General features: G+C 44.3%; 4 protein-coding genes across 6 annotated transcripts in view; 1 reads left to right on the top strand and 3 right to left on the bottom strand.

Moving 5' to 3' along the window:
* The first annotated feature begins 208 nt into the window (after positions 1–208).
* On the top strand, positions 209–3648 carry ccdc197 (coiled-coil domain containing 197). The gene is made up of 9 exons (XM_073827328.1): positions 209–382; positions 457–502; positions 610–786; positions 2021–2178; positions 2319–2401; positions 2490–2659; positions 2782–2892; positions 3126–3242; positions 3325–3648. The coding sequence occupies exons 1-9, from the start codon at positions 279–281 to the stop codon at positions 3490–3492; spliced, it is 1134 nt and encodes a 377-aa protein (XP_073683429.1). The 5' UTR covers positions 209–278; the 3' UTR covers positions 3493–3648.
* Positions 3649–3746: 98 nt separating this feature from the next.
* On the bottom strand, positions 3747–10408 carry ddx24 (DEAD (Asp-Glu-Ala-Asp) box helicase 24). Its single transcript, XM_073827327.1, has 9 exons — positions 10330–10408; positions 9226–9991; positions 7592–7969; positions 6989–7142; positions 6406–6918; positions 6237–6312; positions 5963–6151; positions 4720–4849; positions 3747–4615 (listed from the first exon to the last, which is right to left on the bottom strand). Exons 2-9 carry the CDS (start codon positions 9983–9985, stop codon positions 4401–4403), a joined length of 2415 nt encoding a protein of 804 aa, XP_073683428.1. The 5' UTR covers positions 9986–9991; positions 10330–10408; the 3' UTR covers positions 3747–4400.
* Positions 10409–11583: 1175 nt separating this feature from the next.
* On the bottom strand, positions 11584–14299 carry serpina10b (serpin peptidase inhibitor, clade A (alpha-1 antiproteinase, antitrypsin), member 10b). 3 transcript variants are annotated; one of them, XM_073827358.1, is made up of 5 exons: positions 14228–14299; positions 13403–14022; positions 13061–13334; positions 12424–12571; positions 11584–11971 (listed from the first exon to the last, which is right to left on the bottom strand). In XM_073827358.1, exons 2-5 carry the CDS (start codon positions 13992–13994, stop codon positions 11780–11782), a joined length of 1206 nt encoding a protein of 401 aa, XP_073683459.1. In that variant the 5' UTR covers positions 13995–14022; positions 14228–14299; the 3' UTR covers positions 11584–11779. The 3 variants fall into 3 exon arrangements, with proteins under 3 accessions (XP_073683459.1, XP_073683458.1, XP_073683460.1); XM_073827357.1 differs by having other exon boundaries at positions 14224–14286; XM_073827359.1 differs by lacking the exon at positions 14228–14299 and having other exon boundaries at positions 13403–14217.
* Positions 14300–14993: 694 nt separating this feature from the next.
* atxn3 (ataxin 3) overlaps positions 14994–17772 on the bottom strand; it is a 5233-nt gene continuing 2454 nt past the window's right edge. Inside the window, exons 8-11 of the mRNA XM_073826626.1 lie at positions 16563–16572; positions 15962–16141; positions 15841–15881; positions 14994–15760 (exon numbers count right to left, since the gene is read on the bottom strand). Coding sequence (XP_073682727.1) covers positions 15723–15760; positions 15841–15881; positions 15962–16141; positions 16563–16572 — 269 coding nt within the window. The 3' untranslated portion in view covers positions 14994–15722. The remainder of the gene's footprint in view (positions 15761–15840; positions 15882–15961; positions 16142–16562; positions 16573–17772) is intronic.

The raw sequence follows: 17772 nt of genomic DNA, 5'->3' as shown, positions 1-17772 counted from the left end.
TGATATACAGTTCCTTTTGTTTCGAATCAGTGACTTTGATTCTATTCATGAAGACTCTGCAGCGCCGTTCTGTGGACGCGACAGGAAACGACACCTCAGGAGCACGATCACTTCCGCTCAGTTACTATGACAACAGCAAGCGTCCTCTCGCCTTCCTACTTGAGTTGTGTTTCCTGCGGTTTCCGAGCAACAGGAAAAGCGAGTTGAGCGGAACGATAGAATCCTCTCGTGTCTGTTGTTCTCCGCGAGTCTGCGCTTATCTCTGATTCTAGACACTCATGGAGTCCGCCTCTTCAGCTGCTGTCAGAACAGACGCTCATCTAAAGCTGAAAGTAGAAAACAGAAAGAAAAACGTGTTTGTAACGCAGTTAGAGGAGCACAGGTAACTTACAGGTGTTCATCACTGCTTCAAAGCTGATTTACTGTCACTGATATCTCCTTTGCTGTTTTTGTCAGAGAGCAGATCGAGGAGCACATCAAGCACATCCCTGTGATCTCTGAGGTGAGACAGCGATCATGCAGGACTCTAGATGCTCTCAGGTGTGTCTCAGGTGTGTCTCAGGTGTGTTCGTGCTGCTGATGGTAACGCTGTGTTGAAATGTGCTCCAGTCCTCCAGCGGGATCCTAGAGACCGGCGTCAACACGCTCCAGACCACATTAGTCCTGAAGAAGCGCGGCGAGGTGGAGGAGCTGAACGCGCAGATGATGGACAAACGGCAGGAGGTTCAGGGCCACATGAAGATCCTGCAGCAGAGACGAACCCAACTCCAGCAGAGACAGACAGAGGTGAAGATCACACCACAAACATCTGACACCAACCCCAGACCCTCAGCTGGAGCACTGCTTCTCTTCTCACATCCGTCCTGGAGACTCCAGCGCCGCACACGATGGACATCTGACTCTCAGTTCACAATCATCTGTGAGTCAGTCAACTATTGAGTGTTAGATGAGGAAGATGTCCATCGTGTGCAGCGCTGGAGTCTCCAGGACGGATGTGAGAAGCACTGAAGCACTGATGAGTGAAGATGAGCCTCAAGTACAGCGTTTGGACAAAATAATGTGAAATAAAACTCATGCCGTTTCTGAAGAGTCTCCAGTTGAATGTCGTCTGTCAGAACATCAGCAGGTGTTTCAGATGCTTCTCTCTAAACCCGTCCACAGTGGTTTATAATATTCAGTCTGGTGATTTCTCCAGAACAGATCGGTTTCATGATCAAGATCCATATTTTTCCCATTTTAGTGATCAATGGTTTAGCAGTTGCAGCTCTTTCACAGATGACGGCTTTGTGAAGTTCTTAGTCAGTTTTTGGGAAAACAGGCCCTTCAAGGTGAATTTTGAGGTTCGGGTTATTATTTACACAATGGCAATATATCATTCAGAATTTATTGATTCACCCTAGTTCTTTTTTTTTCTCTTTTAAAATGTCCTTTCTAAAAATCCTACCGTCATACCATGTCACTATATTTGTTCCTATATTCAAATCGTGTAAACCATGCTTCTGAACTTGGGGGAAAGCACATGTTAGGTGATTAGATCATGTGTAAAATAGTTATTATAAATAATAAAGTTACTAAACACTGGTGATGTTTAGCTATCCATGACTTATGTTTAGTATTTTTAGTGTTTTTCAGTTGTTTTTATTTGACATTTTTACGATTTAACAAAATGCTAGCTTTTTATCAACTCACAAACCCACTGCATTTAGACCAGTTTAAACCCAGGTTAAAGTCATGTTTAATGCATTTTATGATGATTTATTTCTAAGTGTAGTTAACATACTACTCTGAGATACTAACTAGAGAATGCAAACAACTAGAGAATGAATAAAACATCATTGCAATGTTTGTTTTTCACTGCAGCCTACAGAAATATCAACCTCTATTACTGTTCACATTATTTTGTACCAGCCCTGTGTATATTTTAAGACAAAGGTGTTCAGCAGACAGAAGCAATCCCATCAAAAAAGTGAAATCATGTGGGTATGAGAACATGTCTGAAATACTTCAGTGCTCTTCACAGACGAAACACAGGGCAGCAAGATTTGAGAAGTTTGTGGAGGAGAACGAGGTGAAACGGCGGCGCGCCTTGAAGAAGTTCCAGATGGAGAGACAGCAGAATGAAGTGAAAGAAAAGGAGAAAGCTGAACTATCCACACAACTCCAGGACTTAGAAGCCAGGTAACTAGTCAAATACAGGAGAGATTTCAGCGGTTTACACCCATTTACTGACAAGAGAAGAACAAATCAAAGTTAATCCCATCCTAAAGTGTTATAGTTGAGATGTGCATCACTCATGATCTGTTCTCTCTGTTCAACAGGCGCCTGTATTTACAAGAGCGAGTCAACAAATACAAGATATTTGAGGAGTTTCTGTTGAAGACTCTTGATCTACTTCCAGACAGTAAGAACGTCTGAATCTGAATCAGTAGAACAATGCTTCTCTTCAGGGTGTGTTTCTCTGGAGTCTCAGTCTGGTGTGTGTGGTGTAGAGTACGTGGGATACGGCACAGACCCGGTGACGCCGATCATCAGACGCTACGAGACGCTGAGCGTCAGCCGACAGGATCTTCTGCAGCGGTTGTCCAGCCTGACGGAGGAGATGAAGTCCAGCCAGAACCACCTGGAGTCCCTCAGACAGGAACACAACACGTTTAAACTGGTGCGTGATCAATGGAAATCTGATCGTCCGGCTTTAGCAAGACAGAGACACTCGTGTAGATTAGATTAAACAGATTCAGACTGAAATATTACAGATGTGTTTGTGTTTGTGTTGTGGAGCAGATGACTAACCAGGAGCTGTCAGAGCGACAGACACAGCTGGATCAACTGAAAGAGAAGAACAAACAGCTGGAGATGACGCTTCACACGCACCTGGGCCACTCCAGAGACCAGGTCTGCCGAAAACCATCCGTCCTGTACACTACATTAGACATAGAGAAGAATTTCCAGCAGCACTGAACACTAGATCAGCCTGAATAAACACAGACAAGCCCAACAGATTTGACTAGAAGGAAAACCTTTAGCAAAGTTGAGTTTGAGGAATAGTTCAGCCAAAAATGAAAATGTGCTCCCCCTCAGTTCCTCCAAGATCATCCTCTGCGGTGTGTCTGTGATTTGTGTTTTAGGTGGAGGAGATGGGGACCATCTCGATAGCGGTGAAGAACCTGGCGGAGCAGTGCTACCTGAGTCACTATGGAGCTCGAGACGCCATGGACACGTCCACCATGATGGACATGATCAAGGTGATTGACTAGAGCTGTCCTACAGCACACCATCACAGACTCAGTCAAGAACCTGTTTCTCTTTCTTCACATGCTTTCAAAGGAGTTCATGGTGGAGAAAGCAGACATGGAGAGGAGAGCCATGAGACTCATCGACAGCAGCTCAGGGACTGTGAAGAGAACCACACCGAAGAAAAACACCGCCAGCAAAACCCAGAAGAAGAGCCTCAGCAAGAGCAGCAGCAGAAGCGCATTCAAGACACCTCCGTAGATCACCAACGACACGGACGTCCTCCGGTCTGAGTGTGCTTGAGTTCAGAGACAGAGTATTCCTGTTCACTGCGTCACACACACATTCAGCTCAATGTTCTCCTCTAGTGTGGATGAAGCGTGCTGGATATCACTCTGGACTAAGAAGACATTATTAGAGACACCAAACTCAAAACATGCATTAAACAGTTTATCAAACACTCCTGTTCAAATGTTTTTATTCTTCAACATGAAAAATAACAGGTTTATCAGTCATTGTGTGTCATCATTTCAATTATGATTTATTTTGGACAGTGTGACATTTCAGTTGACAAATCAACTCAAGTCTTTAACCATCCACTGAAGAAAATCAGTCACATGAGAGAAAGTAAATGCTTTGGCTGAAACGGATGGGCTCTAGTAGAAAAATGGACCGATTTAAGAAAACAAGTCATTAAAAATGTAGAAACATTAAGGGAAATAAATGCAGAAATTTCCCTCAAGGGATTGATAGCCAATTAAAGTATTTTTAATCTATGCGAGTAAAGTTCTCTAGTTCATTATAAACAATCAGGTTTGGGTTGCACTACATTTTCAACATCATTTACAGATGAATGCATCAGGATCAGTCCACATGTGCTGATAATAGAACCCACTGTAGAAACATACATCTGACATTATATCCACAGAGATATAATTAAACGTGTGCTATAAAGCAGCGCAGCACACTGACAGCAGGGTTAGGCCGTGTTTTCGATCTATTTCAGAGTCTGATGAGTTTAGTCAGGTGTGTTTGGTGAGGAAGAGTCCAGAATCATGAACTGCTGCTGTGATTTCAGCTTTGGGAAAACCTCTCGATGCATTATCACAATGCATTTCCTCTTTAATAAAACGAACCAGCAGCAGATCCCGTGTGTAACCGAGCTCCCGTTAGCGCTGGAGTCTCTCTCGGCTGATGCAGGCCAGCGCGGTGTCTGCTGTGGCGATGGGCAGACGAGGCAGCTGTAGTTTCCCCATCTGTGTGGGGTATTTGGTCTTCATCTGGTGTCTGAACACCGGCTGGACGATCAGCTGCTTGAGCTGCTTCTTCATGATCTTGACTAACCTCTGCTGCTCTCTGTCCTCCTCCTCGTCCTTACCGCCTCCTGAAACACACACAAACAGGACGTCAGAGAAAAGATCACACCGTAAACGAAAAGATCAGACCGTAAACGGCGCTCCGTGGCGCTATGAGCAGCAGAGCTGGTACCCATCAGCAGGTCCTCATCCACGTCGATCTCCATGGCCTCAGACGCCTGTCGGACCCACGAGTTGTGCTGCTTCTCTCGGCTGTGGAAATACTCCATCTTCTCGATCTTCCTGGCCAGAGTCACTCGCTCCTGTCGAGGAGAAACAAGCTGTGAAGAGTCGGACTGCAGGATAGATGGTGAAGGTTATCATTATAGTTACTGCCATTTGGACAGCTCTCTGACAAGACGCTGAGGGCACATGAAGCAGAAATTAAGAGTGTCTTTTGAGTTGTATGTTTGAAGGAACAGCTTAAAGGAAAGCTCTTTATATATGTTTAACCATCTCTAATCTCTCTACTCCAGAAATGTCCAACGGCTCCAGAAACATCCTGAACACAAACGTCTCCACAGGTTGGCCTCATGTATGTGTGATTTAACAATGAAAATGATTAAATGATATCTTGGCTGGTGTTTTAATACTATGCCAGCCTCTGCTATTTTCATGGCAAGGAACAAGATAAGATAAATTGTTCCAAAATAGTATTAAAGAACAATTTAAAACATATATCAGGTTTTGCTTTGGATGAACTCTTGTTTGTGGTGTAATATAATTTCTTAAGAGAACCTAAGCAGCACAATTTAATAAAACCAGAGATACTGTCCTCTGGTGTGAGGTGAATCTTCATTTGATATGAACAGCTTGTGTGTGATTCTGGAATATCCTTCATCTGATCCCAGTGATTACTCAAATACAGATGTAACTTCCAACTTTTCTTACTTAGATTTTTGTCTAACCCTAACCCTTAAATCAAGAAGGATTTTTTAGTCAAGTAAAAATTATTTTCTTGTTTTCAGAAGTCCAAATGAAGTGAGTTTTTGTTTAGAACAAGCAAAATAATCTGCCAATGGGGTAAGAAAAATATCTTATTTCAAACAGAAGACAAGATTATTTATTTTATTTCAAGCAAAGAAGCACTTAATTTAGAGTCTAGAAAATTATTCTTGATTTAGGAATTTTTAGATATTTTGGCTGGAAACAAAGACAAAAAAATCTAAGTAAGAAAACCATTTTTTGCAGTGTGGAGCTCTTTAAAGCGGAGTGGATTGTGATTGGCTGTCAGTGTTTTTACTGTTCCTCAGATGGACAAAATAACACTCATTCCAGTGATATCTGTCCTTTATGTTCTGACTTACAGCAGCGATGTGGACTCTCTGTTCTCTTAGAGCGATTAATAAAACTTCTATCATTATTGTTTAACATACTTTAATGGCGTTCATGCACTCGTTCTGCACAGGAAACAGAGGCAGGTCTTCGTTCTTCTCCAGGGTCCTGCAGATCTTCTTGTAGTTCATCAGGTCGTCAGGTCCGATCAGCAGCAGACTGAGACCCTCTCTGGTGGCGCGGGCGGTTCTGCCGCTGCGGTGGACGTAGGTCTCGGACGTGCGAGGAACCTGAACGCAGGGGAAACACACAGTTGTAAAGAAACACAGGAGACGCTCCCTGAAATCAGAGCGGCCCGACGTCGACTCTCCGCACCTGATAGTGAATGACGTGCTGAACGTTGGGGATGTCCAGTCCTCGAGCGGCGACGTCCGTGGTGAGGAGCACACAGCTGAGAGACGGCAGGAGTCAGTCCACACGCGAACACCAAAACACATCCCTCAAAGTTACGGTTTCATTATTTAAAGCTGGAGTCGGGTCTCACCTGTCCTTCTCGGCGAAGCGCTCCAGGTTCTTCAGCCGCTGTTTCTGGTGCATGTTGGCGTGGAGCGGCAGAGGAGCGCAGTCCAGGATCAGCAGCAGCGCGTTCAGCCTCTTGATGCAGTCGATGCTGTTGGCGAACACCATGGTGCGGCCGGGATACTGCAGCAGGAAGTAGTACAGGAACAGGTCCTTCTCCTCCTTGGTGCAGATGATCCGGGTCTCCGTCAGCGTCTCCACCGTGGCCTCCTTGCGCGTCAGGTCCACGATTTTGGGTTTGTCTTTAACGCCCACCTTCTCCATCAGGAGCTGCAGTTTGCTGCGCTGCTCCGGCTTCTTGCGCTTCTTCTGCTGCAGGCGCGCCGGAAGACTGTGCACCATGGTCAGCGTGGCCGAGAACACGAACGTCTGTCTCTTGGGGTTGAACTGGGACGTGTTGAGCATCTCCAGCAGGTTCTCCAGCTCAGCGAAGTGGCCCTTCTCCACCATGCGGTCCGCCTCGTCGATGACCAGACACCTGCGGACGTAAAGCGGAGCGGTTGAGCGTGAACGCGCCGGCACAATGCGACCGAGAGGACGAGACGTACCGCAGCTGTCGCAGGTTCTGCAGGTGCGGGTGTTTCTCTCGGATCATCTCCCAAAGGCGTCCCGGTGTGGCGATGACGATCTCGGGCCGCCGCATCAGCACACGATGCTGTTTCTGTGGCGCCATCCCACCGACCACGATCTCCGTCTTAATACCTGCTCCATCAGATATCAACACGTCAACTGCTGCACAATCCACACCATCGTCAGCTCATTATCAGACCGCATCGGTTGCCATCATATTACTAACAACAGACGATGACCATGTTACTATCGACAGGAACACGGTTAATGCACATTAGCGGGGACATTAAAAAAAAAAGTGTAATTAAACACTTGTGTTGTTTTTGTTGCATGCAATGAATAAATAAATAAAGTATTATAAGAGTAACTAAATGGGTGGTTTCTAGAGTATTTACTTTAACTGCTCAGGCAATGTCAACAGACTGATTTCAGACCAAAAGTAGAATTTAAAATCAGTCAGCTGTAGAAATGTCCTATTTAGGGGGATCTAGAATAGAGAATGAGATGCAGATGAAGTATCAGCATTATATTGATATCTAGACATGAGCATGAGCTGTAAGTGTTTGTCAGCACACACTGACCGGTGAAGCGGGCCACAGCGTCGATGTGGTGTTTGACCTGAACCGCCAGCTCTCTGGTGGGAGTGAGGATCAGGCCGAGCAGCGGCTGCTTCTGTGTTTGACGTTCTGTAACGCCGTCGGTCTCGCAGTCTTTTGTTCCATCGGCGCTGCACTCATCTTCACCCTCCTCCTCTTCCTCCTGCGGCTGCAGATCTTCCTCCAGTTCAGCAGATCCGCTCTCCTCCTGCGCTGGACCGCTGTCTGTCGTCAGGTGCAGGCTCTCCACACGCTCTTCTGCGTCATCAGCTCCGCCGGTCGACTGATTGCCATCTGATGCTTTCCTCCATTCCAGAATGGTGTGGATCATCGGAATACCGAAACACAGGGTCTTCCCGCTGCCTGCAGTGAATACAGACACAAACTGAGAATCACTGAATGACACAGATTATCTACACTCTGATATATCTGTGTGTGTGTGTGTGTGTGTGTGTGTGTGTGTGTGTGTGTGTGTGTGTGTGTGTGTGTGATCAGAACTAGCAGTGCTGAGTATTTGATGCCTGATATCTTAGTCAGCAGGGTGATTGATGGTTGATATACAGTCAATGTAATAAGGCTATGAGATATCACAACATTTAACAATAGTAACAAATGCATAATTACTGCTATGGATTTTACTATTAAAACATACTACTAAATAACCAGAAATAGGGATGCACCGATCCGTATCGGCCGATCATGCTTGCGCGTTTTGTCAGTAAAGCCGGTTCTGTAATCAGCGGTAAATGCCATCAGGTGCGTGATTTCACGTTGAGCCGTATATACTACACAGCCGTTGTTCACTGAGGAGCTGCGCACATTCACACTGATAATGAACATGGATTTGCGCAGCTCGACGGTAAACAACGGCTGTGTAGTATATACGGCTCAACGTGAAATCACGCACCTGATGGCATTTACCGCTGATTACAGAACCGGCTTTACTGACAAAACGCGCAAGCATTATCGGCCGATACGGATCGGTGCATCCCTAACCAGAAACAAAAAATTTGTAATATAATCAATCGGAAAAAAAATACTTAAACACTAAACAATTTATATCCTACATTGCACAGCCATTGTGTGTCAAATCAAATCAACACAAACACTGAATTAAATGCCACGAATGAATATTTGCGGAGTTATTTTGTAGAGAAGGTTAAAATGGCTATTTTCACACTTAGGTTTGTTCTATGCATTTGCTTTGACAAAGAGAAACAAGATAAATTTCTAGTTTTAACATTACTTGTTTGTCAGACATTCATCCTGAGATGAGAAAAGCATCAGCTGTATGCAAAGTGACTCACATTTGGTTTTTGACTAATAAAAATGTTACTTATTCATAAATGTAATTTTTATTTTACTCATGGAGTCACATTGAAATCCCTATACCACTGGAACTGAATCATAAACTGCATTAAAATGAAGATACCAAAGCATTTGAACAAGAGTTAAGAACCAGAATCTAAAAGGACATTAATATGTTTTTAAAACTTTTTGGTTTAAAGGTTTGCATATTTTAGTTCATTTCTGATGTGTCAGCATTAATGCACTAATAGAGCTATCAATCAAAATCAAGTAACAGTGTGAACAACAGTGTGAGGTGAGCGGTGTCTGACCCGTCTCTGCCGCTCCCAGGACGTCCAGTCGGTCTCTGATGGCCGGTGGGAGCGTGAGGGCCTGGATCGGAGTCGGTGCCGAATACCCAAGTACACCCAGAGCTTTTAGAACAGGCGCAGGTACGAACAGGTCCTTCCAGGCCGACACGTCTGCGCTCTGAGCCTCCGAATCCACCGCAGCCGGCCTGCTCCAGCTCTTGGTCTTCTTCTGAGGTTGAGCGACACCAGACTCAGACGGAGGTTTCGTCTCATCTGGAAGCGCTTTCTTCTTCTTCTTCTTCCTCCGCTGCTTCTTCTTCTTCTTCTGGGGCATTATGGGTTGTGTTTCTGGAGTTTCATCATCACTCTGGTCCTGTGAGATCTCATCCTCTGAATCCCGCTCATCTTCTAGAACAGACTCGTCCTGAGGTTCCTCATCCTGTTTGTTTTTCTTCTGCTTCTTTTTCTTCTTTTTATCAGTTTTGTCTTCAACATCTTCCTCTTCAGACGCACTAGCTTTTCTCTTCTTTTTGTTTTTGCTGGTCGTCTGTGTGTCGTCCTGAGCGGTCATGGCCTTGTCCGGCTTCACGAGAACATAATCGGTCAGTTCCTCGAAACACACCAGTCCGTCCAGCCCGTCCGGTCCATCATCGGCGAACATACTGGGATCCAGATTCACCGCCTTCCACTCGCCCTTCACCACCACCCCGCTCTTGGACATCCTCCGAGACTTCTTCACCATCGTTTTCTTTTTAACCATCATTTTCTTCTTAAGCTTCATTTTCTCCTGAAGAGACACAGACAGACAGGAGGTGTTAACATGGGACACTGATGATAATACCATATTTATATACATTTGTATGTTGACAAACAGATATTAACAAAAATAAGACATCATTACCACTACAATATTCAAAAACAAGCTAACATCATTGTGTTTATTGATGGCGTTAAGCTTTGAATGCTGTCAGACACACAACTTCTACAACAATGTACAACGCATTAGTCATAATCAGAGCCACAAACTTTTACATTAAACAAAACCCCACTCGGATAAAAGGCGACTTACATAAACACGAGTATTTTACATCATTATCTGCGTAAATAAAGGTAAATCTTACATACTGTTATCAGTGTTTCCCTAAACAGCAGCCTCTCACGCGCACGCACAACACGAGGACGCGGCCATGATGGACATGACGTCAGAGAGAAACCACCAATCAGAGAGACTGTACGTTGCACGTGGAGGCACGTATATTTCTGATGTTTTCCAAATGTATAGTATTATTTCAGTGTAAAACAAAATAAATGAAATAACAAACTAAACAAAATAAATGGTAAGAGATAAATGTAAAAGTGTAATGTTTGCTATACGGGGCGCATACAGTGTATCCAAGTTTATTCGTTTAAATCTAACTAATCCTTGTTTTGTAACCGATCAGGTCGATGAGAAAAGTAACAGCGATAATTTTACCCTGCAGCTGAAGTTTAATCCTCATCGAGTTGCGGTCAAATTTCAGAAGGTTTCCTGACTGAAGACATTTGCATGAATATTTTAAATCTATTACATACCATTTCTACCTAAATATAAACGGAGACTTGTTTCTGCACTTTTAACAAAACGATTAAATATGTTTCATCCAGTAATTCTAATCGACTGTGATTGGCCCATCCTGAAGAGCGATGAGAAAAGTATCAGATGGACTCAGCGCCCTCTGTCTGTCTGTCTGTCTGTCTGTCTGCTGCTGCAGGACCATTACACCTGAATAATAACATGGTAACACTTTACCAGACAGTAAAATGAAAACACACGGAGATGTGAATAACCTACACTAACAGTCCTGTACAGAACTACATGAAAGCATGCTTTATCATTTTATCGTTATATAGCAATTAAAGTGGGCGAATCTCACTCTGATAAATCTGAATTCCTGTTTTAGCTGAACTACAGACTTTAAATCTGACTAAAATATGACTTCAGACTGAGGTCTTATTGCATAACACTGGACCTTTATCTGACTTAGAACATGTATGGAGCAGGCCTAAACCAGATTTCAAAAGATAAAAAGAAAAGTACCTGTGGTTTGCACTGTTCACACTCTTAACAATCAACAGATCTGAGTCTTATGAGCAAACACATTTAGGATTTGGGCCACTTTAGTCTGCAGTCTAACCCTGCGTCCCACACGTACTATCCTTCATAAACGGGAGATCACAAAAAATGTGTCTCAGTCCTCTGATGGTCTTAAAGAAAGTTCTGCATTCTGAATTTGGAGTTTGTGTAAGACGGGACTGAACATCTCAAACACAACAGATCTGCTGATTGACTTTAGTAGAGGTGTGTGAGCCTTTCCGTCAGCAGAAATAAAGTAGATTGAGTACAAACTGCACAATTTCCTCACTTTATTCTTTAGAATATGTTCAGTGGTACAATGTGCGTGTTTTGTTTGGTAATGTTGATATCTGAAGTATCGCTCCATCAGTGTGTGTTTGGCTCTGTGCTGCTGTGTTGTTCATCTCTGTGTGTTAAAGAGGCTCAAGCGTCTGCCATCAGTGTTTTGTGGTTCTTCTCAGCTCAGTTCTTGGTGGGGTCGATCACTCTGCCCATGAACAACAGACTAGAAGTGGCTTCATGGTACAGAAAGAAGAAGAAGGGCCTGTTTACGATGAAAGTGGCCGGCAGAGAATAAGCCGTGATTCCCACCGATGTGGCCGACGCCGCTGTCGTGCCTTTCTCATCCACCTCGATCACGGCTTTATGCAGCACCTGTGTACACACACACACACACACACACACACACACACACACACACACACACACACACACACACACACACACACACACACACACACACGTTGGGTTTACATGTTTTATGGGGACATTCCATAGGCGTAATGGTATTCATACTGTACAAACCGTATTTTCTATGGCCCTACACCTACCCTACACCTAAACCTAGCCCTCACAGGAGATTGTGCACACTTTTACTTACTCAAAAAAACTCATTGTGCATGATTTATAAGCCTGTTTCCTCATGGGGACCTGAGAAATGTCCCCACAAGGTCAAAATGTACTGGTATTACTATCCTTGTGGGGACATTTGGTCCTCATAACCTGATAAATACTAGGTACACACACACACACACACACACACACACACAGATGTCAGCTGCTGTAATGAAGTGTGTTATAATCAGTGAGTGTGAGGCTGCAGTAACCTGAGAGACTTTCAGATGTGCGTCTTTGCTCAAACCCGTCAGATTGGCTGAATGGAGGAAAACGCTGCTGATGCCCAGTTGTGGCAGTATTTCATGCAAGTTGTAAGATTGATCCATCTTGAACTTGGGCAGATGGACCTCCATTTTACTGGGAGACAGGACAACATGAATGAAGGTAAATCATGATATTTTAAATTGAGGTTAAACAAAGAGTTCCACCAAATATGAGCATGCATTGATTCTCCCACATGTCTTCTCCAGTAACAGCAGCTCATAGAGTGACATATTCATTGACCTTATCTCATGAATTACATTCACTGATATGATGCTGCTGTGCTGAAAATGGTCTTTGTTTGGTGTTTATCAGGGTTTTGGAGGAACACAGGGGAGAGTAAATGGTGACACACACTAATAGTGCACAAAGTAAGAAGAAGCAGCTCTACGCTGTACAGCCGGATGCACACTGTATGATTTATAGTAGTACTGTATGAGTGTTGCTTGTCAGATTATATGAACATGATCTGAGCTGTGAGACACATCACACTGGAGGATCTCAGTCGACTGAGACTACAGATTGTGGATCAGTGAATGGTGGCAGAATCGTGCAGTGTGCATCCGTCTGAAGTGTGTGGCTCACATGCGTCTCATGTTTTTGATCCAGCCGTGGAAGCGTTCGGCGCTGATCTCGTCGTCTATGAGGGTGTAGTCTGCGGCGGCGTCGGGCAGGACGATCAACAGAGAGGCTCCGCCGCGGTACGGCAGACGCAGCACTCGAGCGCGCAGCTCAGCGTCTTCGGCCGTGGAGAACCTGTCCTCCTTGACCATCATGGGAACCTGAACGACGTTGTACTTGTCTACATAGAAGCGACTCATTTCTGTGCTGTTGGGGTCGAACGGACGATCCCAGTCACCTTCGAAACAAAGAGTTTACATCAAATCCCAGTGGTTTAATGGTGTTTCCACAAGCACAGAAACTCACCCTGAAAGAAGATGGTGTTGAGGAGCATCATCTGCGTCAGCGGCTCGACGCCGGTCACCATCTCCTTGACTTTCCCGCCGGTCTTTCTGCTCACGTACTCGTTGATGATGCTCTTGCTGAGATCCGTCTTACCGAAATCCACATCGTTCACGTCGGCGCCGAAGAACGTCTGGATCTGATCTGTGAAGACTCTCTCCACGTTAAAGCGCTGGTCTACGAAGAGTGCCGTTCCCTGCTCCGTGTGCAGCTTCTTGTCCTGCGAGACGTTCTTCAGCAGCTGCTCAAAGAGCCGAGGGATGAGCGCCGCGTCTCCGGTCACGTCTAGAGGGGTCAGGTTCAGTCCCTTCACGATCTCGTCGCGTGTCGAGCCCTTGGCGGCCAGTAAGAGCGCGGCGAAGGACGTGGAAACGCTCAGTGGCGAGAAGAAGATGTTTTTGTCGTGATAACTTGATATCTTGCGGTAGAGGTTCATGGCAAAGTCAATATTTTTGAAGGCCAGATCCCTGACATCAGGAGTTTTGGGCTCTTGACTTTTAAGAACGCACAGAAAACCAGACGAATAAAGAAGGGTGAACAGCACTTTGAACTCCATTTTGTAATCTTGTCAAGAATCCCTCAAACTGAAGATACAAAGCAGTTTATTTGCATCATTTTAGAGAAATGTTGGTTCATATGAGACACACAGTTTATCACTCGTTACTGTTGTTTACCAAAGGAAATCCGTAAGTACTAAAAGCAACAAACATAACACTAAACAATAAAACAAGCCCTAACATCTAAAATGTTAACTAATACACACGTAAACCAACACTTCTACTCACTCACAGCTGCTGAGGAAGATCTTCTGCCGTCTGTTGTGTTCTGACTGTTTGCAGAGACAAAGTTCAGTGTGCATTAGAGATTATCTATTAACAATCAAACTATTTCAGTCCTTTCTAAAACAGATCCAATGATGGCTGGTTATTCTCACTTGTTTTGATTTCCAGTTTTGATGACATCTTGAGTACTTTATTGAAGGAATAGTAATTGTACTTATTCTGTTGGGACTCTGATTCTGACGGCACCCATTCACGGTAGAGGATCCACTGGTGAGCATTTCAGCAACTATTCCTTTAAGAAAGATTGTAGGAAACTCCAGGCTTTAACATATTTTGCAGGTCATCAACCTAATAGGATAACTCACCCAAAAATGTTATCATTTACTCACCCTCATGTCGTCACAAAACTGTATGACTCTCTTCGTGGAACACTAAAGCCACTGACTTTCATTGTATGGACAAAAACGTCTGAACATTCTTCACATACCATCTTTTATATTCCACAAAAGAAAGAAGGTTTTAAACAACGGTAAACGATGTACAGAATGATCATTTTGCAGTCATTTGTTCACGTTAAGTGTTGTGTCATCAGTCTTTGTCCTAAAGTGAAGCATCTGAGTCATAATCAGAACTCCAGACGAACTTAGATGTGAAGACAACGGAGGATCCATTAAACTCCACTAAACTACTTCTTTCCATCATGAATGAAACTCAATACTAAAAGGCCAAATGCTGAAGGAATGTCCAGAGAAAAGCAACAAAGAACATCCACACAGGGGAAAACAAATATTTTTATTTAAGAAACAATGTGCATATAGAAGTGCAAGAATAAACAATCACTTAAAAACTATTGCCGAATGTGAAACGAGTTCAAAAACGCTGCTGTGCCACCAAACGCATGAAATCATAGAAAAGAACGTGAAAATCATGAGAAATCACAAGCGAGATCCAAAAGAGCTGCCGCCTGCCGACAAACGAGGGGCGACCGACAAACGACTAAAACGAGCAAACGTCCGAATCCTTGCGACGACCGAACTCCACGTCGGCATCCGCCCTCACGCACGCCGTGCCGTCTAGTTAGGGCGCGCGAGAGTCGAGAGGGTCACCTGTGACCGGCAGATGTTCGTGACTACGGTCCGCGGAGGAAAAGAGCAGAGAGATCCAGTAACCCCAGTAAAGCCCCAATGGTCCCAGAAAACACGAGCGCTAACAGCTTCCTCCTCGCGGCGCCGTCTCGCTCACGCGACCGTCCGAGCGACACCCGCGACCCGCGGTCTGAGGAAGAGGAATGTACCGGGGGAAACGCTTCCCTTTCACCTCATTCAGCTCAAAGAGGTCAAGCGAAGCTAAACGAATGTCCCTTTATTACACAGAGGGACCCGAACGGTCCCGGGCCAGTTCTGAGAGGAGATGTGATTCCTGTCGTTCCCAAAGAGAGGTCTGATCGGAGGGGCGTTCGGGGCGTGCGGCGCTGCAGATGCGCGTCTGTCACCGCTGGATCGTCACTGCTCCGCTTTGGTCCCGCTGTCCTTCTCTGCGCCTGCAAAACAACATCATCTGCTGAGCGGGACAGATTCAGACCTGCTGTTGTTATGAGCTCAGAGAAGCAGAGACTCTTACCGGCGGAGCTCTCGTCTCGAGGCGCAGGCTGAGCCTGTTGTCTGTGAGGAGATCAGACCATCATTACTCAGCTCTGATTGATCTCAGTCCATCACTAACACTCAAACCCATCAGGGCTCACCTGTCGAAGTAGGCCTGTCTCCTCCGGCGCAGCTCCTCCGCCGTCAGCGTCTCCTTCTCGCCGCTTCCCGATTCCTGAGACGAACCCGCCGTCACAGTGGCGCTGGGGCTTCTGGGATCGCTGCCACCTGCAGACAGCATTGAAGAGCAAAAGAACAACAGATCAGAAAACATTTGTGATCTTTAGACCTGCACTGTTTTATTTGCTGTTTCACATCTCTTAAATGATTAGTTCACTTCCAGAACAAAAATGTACAGATAATTTACTCAGTGCCTTGTCATCCAAGATGTTCATGTCTTTCTTTCTTCAGTCGTAAAGAAATGGTGTTTTTTGAGGAAAACATTTCAGGACTTCTCTCCATATAGTGGACTTCTATGGTGCCCTGAGTTTGAACTTCCAAAATGCAGCTTCAAAGGACTCTAAACGATCCCAGACGAGGAAGAAGGGTCTTATCTAGCGAAACCATCGGTTATTTTCTAAACAAATTAACAATTTATACACTTTTTGACCACAAATGTTCATCTTGTCTAGCTCTGTGATGCACATGTGTATTCCGGTTCAAGACAGTTTCTCCTTCAACTTCAAAATCAGCCTACATTACTGCAGAAGTACTGACCCAGTGTTTACAGAGTGAACGTGCAAAGAAGGTCAAACGTTTACAAAAAAAAGGTAAAACAGCGATGTAGGACGATTTTAAAATTGGATGAGAAAATTAGATTTTATTGAGGGTAGTTTTTAGACATCTCCTAACTGTATTGAGCCGGAATACACAGAGTTCACACAGAGCTAGACAAGATGAGCACTTGAGGTTAAAAACTATATAAATTGTCAGTTTGTTTAAAAAATGACCATTTTTGTTTCGCTAGGTAAGACCCTTCTTCCTCGTCTGGGATCGTTTAGAGTCCTTTGAAGCTGCATTTTGGAAGTTCAAACTCAGGGCACAATAGAAGGCCACTATATGGAGAGAAATCCTGAAATGTTTTCCTCAAAAAACAATTTCTTATTGACTGAAGAAAGACAGACATGAACATTTTGAAAGACAAGTGGGTGAGTACATTATCTCAGGGTTCATACACATTTTTACCAGTAAAATTCCATGACTTTTCCATGACTTTTCAGTAAATATTCATGACTTAATGTTTCATGAAATGTATATGTCAAATAGACCTCTATTAGATGTTTGTGATTCAGAATGTGTGTAAAACTGACATCTTGCAGACGTCTGCCAGACATTTGTACACAGCAGATGCTTTCCAGATCAAGAGATCTTTAACAGACATCTTGCAAACGTACGTGTGCTTTGTGTGTTGTACAGTATGTTGACACGGAGGGACCAGAATTGTATCTGACAGAATGTGCGCTGTAGCACGAAATATACTATATTTCTACAAAAGCAGATTGTGAAGACCTTTTAATTGTCCACAATAATAATAATAGCCATGCAGGTTGTGCAACGCCGGAACAGGGTTTGGTTGTGAGAGAGAGAGAGACAGTTATTAAGTTGTTAAGTTATGAACACATTACAGTGTTATTATTATGTTCCTCGACATATACTTAAAGCTTTGGCAATATTGTAATTTTACAGTCATGCCAATAAAGCAATTTTGAATTTGAATTTGACATAGAGAGAGAGAGAAGAGAGAGAGAGAGAGAGAGAGAGAGAGAGAGAGAGGAGAGAGAGGAGGAGAGAGAGAGAGAGAGAGAGAAAAAACATCCAGTTCCAAGTTAAGCGGAGCGCAGTGTCAGTGACAGGGAGTGATTGACGGCTCAGGGCTCGCAAAAAGTCAAAATCTCTGGTAGCCTTTTGGGTA

Source organism: Garra rufa, chromosome 21 (assembly GCF_049309525.1).
Source record: "Garra rufa chromosome 21, GarRuf1.0, whole genome shotgun sequence".
NCBI classification, from domain to species: Eukaryota; Metazoa; Chordata; class Actinopteri; order Cypriniformes; family Cyprinidae; genus Garra; species Garra rufa.
Note: the sequence above shows the minus strand (reverse complement) of the source record. Positions and strands in the feature narration are given on the sequence as shown.

What these genes read in the sequence shown, in the direction of transcription:
- ddx24 (XM_073827327.1), bottom strand. Translation starts at nt 9,985, where the DNA reads ATGAAGCTTAAGAAGAAAATGATGGTTAAAAAGAAAACGATGGTGAAG. An exon ending in CAGAACCTGCGACAGCTGCG is followed by an intron (nt 6,919 to 6,988) that starts GTACGTCTCGTC and finishes TTACGTCCGCAG; the next exon opens with GTGTCTGGTCATCGACGAGG. An exon ending in CGCTTCGCCGAGAAGGACAG is followed by an intron (nt 6,313 to 6,405) that starts GTGAGACCCGAC and finishes GCCGTCTCTCAG; the next exon opens with CTGTGTGCTCCTCACCACGG.
- serpina10b (XM_073827358.1), bottom strand. Translation starts at nt 13,994, where the DNA reads ATGGAGTTCAAAGTGCTGTTCACCCTTCTTTATTCGTCTGGTTTTCTG. An exon ending in CAACACCATCTTCTTTCAGG is followed by an intron (nt 13,335 to 13,402) that starts GTGAGTTTCTGT and finishes TTTGTTTCGAAG; the next exon opens with GTGACTGGGATCGTCCGTTC. An exon ending in ATCAAAAACATGAGACGCAT is followed by an intron (nt 12,572 to 13,060) that starts GTGAGCCACACA and finishes CCTGTCTCCCAG; the next exon opens with TAAAATGGAGGTCCATCTGC.
- ccdc197 (XM_073827328.1), top strand. Translation starts at nt 279, where the DNA reads ATGGAGTCCGCCTCTTCAGCTGCTGTCAGAACAGACGCTCATCTAAAG. An exon ending in AACACAACACGTTTAAACTG is followed by an intron (nt 2,660 to 2,781) that starts GTGCGTGATCAA and finishes GTTGTGGAGCAG; the next exon opens with ATGACTAACCAGGAGCTGTC. An exon ending in CCATGATGGACATGATCAAG is followed by an intron (nt 3,243 to 3,324) that starts GTGATTGACTAG and finishes ATGCTTTCAAAG; the next exon opens with GAGTTCATGGTGGAGAAAGC.